Source organism: Pararge aegeria, chromosome 23, assembly GCF_905163445.1.
Source record: "Pararge aegeria chromosome 23, ilParAegt1.1, whole genome shotgun sequence".
NCBI classification, from domain to species: Eukaryota; Metazoa; Arthropoda; class Insecta; order Lepidoptera; family Nymphalidae; genus Pararge; species Pararge aegeria.
In genome coordinates, this window is record NC_053202.1 from 9,898,151 (window position 1) to 9,905,288 (window position 7,138).

General features: G+C 39.2%; 1 protein-coding gene across 1 annotated transcript; it reads left to right on the top strand.

Moving 5' to 3' along the window:
• The first annotated feature begins 5,882 nt into the window (after positions 1 to 5,882).
• Positions 5,883 to 6,653, top strand: LOC120634102. The gene has a single exon (XM_039904495.1). It carries the CDS (start codon positions 5,883 to 5,885, stop codon positions 6,651 to 6,653), a length of 771 nt encoding a protein of 256 aa, XP_039760429.1.
• The last annotated feature ends 485 nt before the right edge of the window (positions 6,654 to 7,138 follow it).

A 7,138-nucleotide genomic window follows, 5' to 3' on the forward strand; every position in this document is an offset into this window, starting at 1 on the left:
TGGTCTTGCAAAAACGCAAGAACAAGACCAAGACTGCAAGACCAAGACTGAATTTGGGCAACACTACTTCTATCTGATTGTAAATGCATGCAGTCGATTATTCAATCGACTGACAAAGCAGATTGTACCCAACCTTTCCACTTATCTTTATTAACCGACTTCAAAAAGGAGGAGGTTCTCAATTCGTCGGAATCTTTTTCCGATTACTCGAAGACGACTGAATCGATTTGAAAAATTCTTTTTTGGTTCCATTTAAATTTTATTGATATCGGTCGAGCTGTTATTAAAAAATCAACAATTATGTAACCCAAACTAGCAAATTATAATAAAAATATCTTCATCATCATCATCATATCAACCTCTTAACAGCCCACTACATTGCGCGGGTCTCCTGTCATGAGAAGGGGTTAATCACCGCCACGCAGCATTGGCCCAGTCCATTTTTAATTGGTGGACTCCACATACCTTTATTTATTTATCTATTTGTTACCTTTGTTTATTTATTAACCTTTGAGGACATTGTGGAGAACTCTCAGGTATGCAGGTTTCCTCACAACGTTTTCCTTCACAAAGCAAGTGATATTTCAATTTCTTAAAACGCACATAACTTAGATAAGTTAGCCCCGAGTGTAGTTGAAGTTCTACCCACTGGCCCTGGGCTATCATCGCTTTCGAAGCAAAAATATATGATCACTATAACCAGTGCCACTTCTGTCGGTTTGCAGGTGCGCGCGAACCTCAAATTGCTTGCCAACCCCGGATTATATTTGATACGGCGCTAATCAGTCTCACTTACGCGTTAATTGCTTTCCGCGCCGCCCCCTAATAAATAATACTTGAGTCGCAGTACCTAGCTATTGTAAAGAGAAACAACCCGCTACTCTAGCTTTGCATGAATGAATGAACGAATGAACGGAAACACATTGCACACGTAAGTACAGAAAAGATGGGATACCAATTTGGCGGCCTTATCGCTACATGGCGAATTTTGTGTACTGAGTTTAGAAGAAATTACTGCGTTTCATTGCTTGGACGATAAAAGTCGTTTTAAGTGGTTTCTACAAAGGTTGCAAGGACAGTCGGTATCTTTTTTATTCCACTACAACTTAGAAATTTACTGCAAGTTCTCATGTGCAGTCCAAGGTGGTAACGGGCAAAACTGTTAGGGGTAATGCAGTTATATTAAAACTATAACCCTAATCGTTTTCTACACGGAATCGCTCAGTGGCACGTCTTCTTCGGTCGGCTGGTAACTGGCCACGGCAGAAGCCGGGAAATTGACCAATCCCACCTGACCAGAGCAGAGAAAATTCAGAAATTATATATTCCCAAATTTCCCTGCCGGGAATCGAACCTTGGACCTCCCACTTAAATCCACAGCGATCACCGCTAATTCAGTGAGCTTGTCCAACCAAAATCAAATGTCGATGTCTATAGAAAAAAAAACGTTTCACCAACTCTTAGGTGATAACTATTGGTATATGCCTAGCAATCTTCTTAGATTAGGCGTTACTTATTTAGGCACTGCCCATAATCAACTGACGGGTTGGTAATGTATGGTAGTAGTAGCACAGAATACGCTGCTGCCCGTTCTCTGTTATATTCCCTTAGTCGCCTCGTACGAGTCCCGCGGGAACAGGAGGGATTGTGACAACTGTATTAAGAATGGCAGTCACCAAGCGGCTCGATAAAAAAAACAAATACAAATATATGGAGATATCGCGTGAGAAACAAAACAAACCAATAATTGGATGGTTGTCTATGAACCGAAGCATTCCTGACGTGTCGTGACGGACAAATTACCGACAAAACCCCCGTGTCAACTGCTTAGCTATATTATAATACGAACGATTTGAAATGGAATAATTTATTATTTAATCTATTTTTCGGTATAATTATGGTTTCAGGGCTTACCACGTTATTGAAGTGCTTCTGAAATGTTCGCGAGGGCTCATACTGGTGACTTTTTTGCCATCAGAAGAATACGCATGGCATCCTTGATGTATAGAACTTGGGTAAGCAGTAAGGGCATTCTCAAGCAATGGCGTGCACTTCATACATGCACAAAAGCACTGCATACCTTAAAATTGAAATATAGCCTGAATAAGAGAAGGATTTTTTTCCATTTTATGCCACTTTCCTGCTGTATGCATACCCTGGTAAGAAACCAAGTGCACGCCACTGTTCTCAAGGCATTAATAAATAGATACGATTCTACAATTTACAAGCTATATATTAAACTACATGTAGGGCTGCCTGGGGGCATTCTGATTTGCAACTATTTTGTACCTATATTTAGAAGAAGAAGAAACACTTTATCGCACGTATAACATACAGGAAAAGAAACAGTAAGGAGTATACAGTACACAATGTAGACATGCAAAGGCGGCCTTAATGCTGCAAGTCCTATCTACAAAGGTTGCTTGTAAGAGATTGCTCTTACAGGCAACCTTTGTAGATAGGACTTACAGCAAAAGAACGGGGTAGTGCCAAGAGTGTTGATAGATATACATAAATACCAAAATGTAAAGATACAAACCCTACTAATATTGTAAATAAGAAAGTGTGGATGTTTGTTACTCAATCACGCAAAAACGACAGAACGGATTTGGATGAAATTCGGCATACATGTAGCCTTTGACATGGATAAGAACATAGGCTACCTTTTATCCCGATCCCGATTGTTTATGAGCAAAGACGCGGGCAGACAGCTTTGAAATTTGCATGTCACCTATGCTATGGAAAAGTACATGTACATTGTATACCCATCTCTCAAATAGTGCCACGGGCGTGTAGGATTAAAAATTATTAACGACAAAGCTTTAGAATAAATTCTGAAGTGCACGTAGACTTGGTCACGGGCAGAAGCTAGTACAAATATAATTAAAATAAATATACGTAATATATATAAATATATAATAACAAACATATTATAAATAAGTTTAACATACAATTTAAAAGAAAGAAATATAAAGAATCCGCTTCAAATGCCATCACTCAAAGAGAGGTAGTAGGTGTTCAGACGACTCTTAAATATCGGAAGGGAACTATCACGATAATCCACGGATTTCAGCAGACAGATTGTTGTGGCTATATTTAATATTAATATCTTATGTAAGTTTTTTGATTTAGTTTAGTTTTTTATTGTTCTGTTATAGAATAGTGTAGATGGGTCATAGTTACCTAATGAAAAATGATAATTATTATTAATAACAAGCGAATTCCAGGACTTTGCTCGCGTAGAATTTCAAATACGAATATAGTTATCTTTACTGTAATGTAATAAGTGTGAAAGTGTGTTTGTCTGTCCTTCCTTCACGCCCTAACTAAGCAAACAATTAACTTGATTATTGGCAAAGAGCTAGTTAAAATGACATGACGGGTAGTAACATAGGCTACTTTTTCATCCCGGGAAATCCAATACTCCGCGAAAAGCAGGAGCATCTGTATGGTGTAATTTATAATTTCTTCAATCCTTATACCACACCAAACAGATCTTTGGCAATGTAATCTCTACGCACGTTTCGCTCCGAAACCGGAGCATCCTCAGGAGATGTGATACAATGAATAATTGTTACTTAAAAATTATTCATTGTAAAGTCAAAAAGATATTGCGCAGGTAATGGGTTGTTATGATGAATGAAGTCGATTCCCCAGAGGGCGAAGTATCTTTGCCTTAAATTTAAAAAATTAAACCTTCATTTACCATTCCAAACAGTCATCACTACATCAAATAGAGTTTGTCAGTTTGTCCTCACGCCACGCCGATTATATCGAGCGTCAGTCTTCGATACCAGTTCCAGTCTTATTTGTCGACTAATTGGAGACAAAATGACACGCGATCTGTGACAAAAAACTAAATCTGCTCTATGCTCAAGTCTAAAACAAATCGTGTGATTCAATTTTGATTTGGCGTTTATGTGTTACGAGTGAAATATTAGATAGAAATTTTGCAGCGGTAATAGCGTCTCGCTCGCGGGGATGAAACTTTCTGAGATACGAGTATGTGCGTTTTTTATTTATACAAATACTATACTTTAATGGTGAAGGAACTATAGCGTCGGGAGAAAACTAGCATGCCTGAGAGTTCTCCAAGACTTCTGGACCAGCGTGGTGGACTAAGGCCGTCCGAGACCTCGTGCGGCGTTAGAATATTGGAATCGTTTTAATATTTCCCTAATAACTAACTAATTTTTCAGAGTAACTGAGGATATGAGTGATTTATGAAAATAAATTAATAAATATAAGCTTACAGAAGCCACTTCTCGACAGTGACTTCACTAGGCGACGGTGATTGGTGAACTGGGTTCATAAACTTAAAGCTAAAAAAAAGCGGGTTCTAAACGGGATCTGGACATAGAAAAAACCCGAAATAAACTAAACTTCTTTTGTAGTCTCAATAAGGGTGAGAATGAAAAATCATTAAAACGAAAATTGTTTTAAAACTTGCAGTTGCTATAAACAGAAAAGGAATAAACACAAAGCAATTTCTTATAATGAAAGAAAAATCCAATGCATTTATTTTTAAACTGCATTAAAAAAAATAACGTAATAGCGGCGCGGGAGTCACGTATATTTATAATCTATGCAATTACAACCGACCTCCTTGCCTCGAAGATATTAAAACTGTATTACTATGTAATTGAGATCCTAAATTGTCGCTAAACCGACCGTTTTCGGGGACGGAAATAACATTTTTTACATCAAATCGATTTCGTTTAATGTAGTTCTGAGACAATTGTTTTCTTGATAGCTTCCCGTTTTTGCTTCTTTTTCTATATTTCTATAATTTGAGGTTTTGTGGACGGGAAGTCGAAATGGACTGTGCTTTAAAGACAATTTGATGGTTTTAATATTGAGACATCTTTGGAATCATAATCGTATAAACAACATGTGCATGTTAATTGAAAAAAAAGTAAATAATACTATCCTCATCAGTTTCTAGCATTTTCCCATTAATTTTCTATCTATACTTATAATAAAACTGTAACTGGAAGATTTCTGTACATCTTCTTCTATATATATAAAAGGAAGTTGTGTTAGTTACACCATTTATAACTCAGGAACGGCTGGACCAATTTTTATGATATTTGATTTTTTGGATTTCTCTTAGTCCGGAATAGGATAATAAGTATTGAAACATAACATTAATCAAAAAAAAAAAAAAAACGATCCGCGGTACGAAGTTCGCCGGGACAGCTAGTTTAATATATTTTTGAAAATTTTGACCGGGGGATGCTTTATAATCGATACTGAGTCCAAAACAGATTTTTATTCTGTCCGGGCATCACGTGAAATCTACTGAACGGATTAAAATAAAATTTGGTACAGTGGTAGCTGATACTCCGAGTCAACATAATATAGGCTATTTTTTATTCCAGTAAACAATAAGCTTCTCCCGGGAAATGGGATGAAAATTTTTATCGATTTTATTTGATACCTCCGTTAAATTTGATTTTTTTTTTATTTGAAAGTGTATACTATCAAGCATGTGTTGTGTAATTTTAATGAAGATCTGATAAAAATTACGACACATATAACAGCGAGTCGCAAGGCATATGGGACAACGATCGAATGCATGCGTACCATCTTACTTATATTATAAGTAAATGCGAAAGTTTGTGAGTATGGAGGTATGGATGGATGGATGTATGTATGTATGGATCGATGGACATGTTTAAAGTAATCATTATTACTCTAAAAAAAAGTCCGGGAGGCTAAATGTCTGACTGTTGAGGCACAATAACCGCTTTTTGTTATAATTTGACACGGGTACAATCTTAAGATGGTGACGTTCCTATAAAATCTTTATCCAAATAAATCGTCCACCTCGAGGTGCTCATATCTCCATCCATGGCGTAGCGGTTGAGGTCAGACGGCACATGAAGTACCTAGGTCTTGTGCTGGATGGACGTTGGAACTTCAATGAGCACTTCGAGCAGTTGGGCGGCAGACTGATCAAGGCTGCTTCTGCTCTTGGTAGATTATTACCCAATATCAGGGGGCCGGCCTCGGCTTGTAGACGCCTCTATGCGGGTATTGTACGGAGTATGGCACTGTACGGTGCTCCTATCTGGATTCACGCACTTTCGCCGCAAAACAAAAGACTGCTGAGGAGGCCGCAAAGAGTTATAGCGGTGCGTGTTATCCGTGGATACCGAACAGTGTCATGGACTGCAGCGACTTTATTAGCTAGTGATCCACCATGGGAGCTACAAGCCGAAGTGCTGGCCGAGGTTTACCAGCATAAGCTGGACATAAGGTCAAGAGGCGAGCAGATAACGTCGGAGGGAATCAGTAGAGCGAGATCCATCGCTCATTTGAGCCTGATTCAGAGATGGCATGAAGACCTTGAGTCCTCTAATGTGGGAAGCTGGACGGTACAAGGGATTCGCCCACATCTGGAGCGATGGCTTAGGAGACGTCATGGTCCACTGACATTCCACCTTGTGCAGGTACTTACAGATCATGGTTGCTTTGGCAAGTACCTGAACAAGATAGCGAGACGGGAGCCCACTCCGGGGTGTTGGGAGTGCGATGCACCAGAAGATTCGGCATATCACACATTAACAGAGTGCGTGGCGTGGGCGCCGCAACGACACTCTCTGCTGGCGGCTTTCGACGGCGACATTTCGCTAGTAAATACTCGATGATAGGTACTGAGTCCAAATGGCAGGCAATGACGTCATACTGTGAAACAGTAATGAGGCTGAAGGAAGCGGCGGAGCGGGAACGGGAGTTGGCAGCGGACGCCCTGCCACTCCGCAGGAGAAGAACGGGTTGTAGAAGGCGGAGATTTGCTCGCCTTATACCTCCTGATTAATATATTGCCTTATATATTATAGCCGTACAATTGTCGAATGAGACGTTGAAGCGCAAATGTTGAGTGCAATTTGTGATCCGTTGGCGCTTCACATACAACGTAGAGGGTACGCTGGGTTTTAGTGGGTATTCTGGTCATCTGGCCAGTGAGTCCCACATACCCTTTCGTAAATGAGGCTAGGGGATAACATCTCCTGCATCATTTGCGAGAGGGATGCGTAAAAGCATTTCCCAGCGAAAAAAAAAAAAAAAAAAAATAGGTATAAATAAATAAATACTTATTATATTATTATTTTGATCAAGTTTTGATTATTAC

What these genes read in the sequence shown, in the direction of transcription:
- LOC120634102 (XM_039904495.1), top strand. Translation starts at nt 5,883, where the DNA reads ATGAAGTACCTAGGTCTTGTGCTGGATGGACGTTGGAACTTCAATGAG.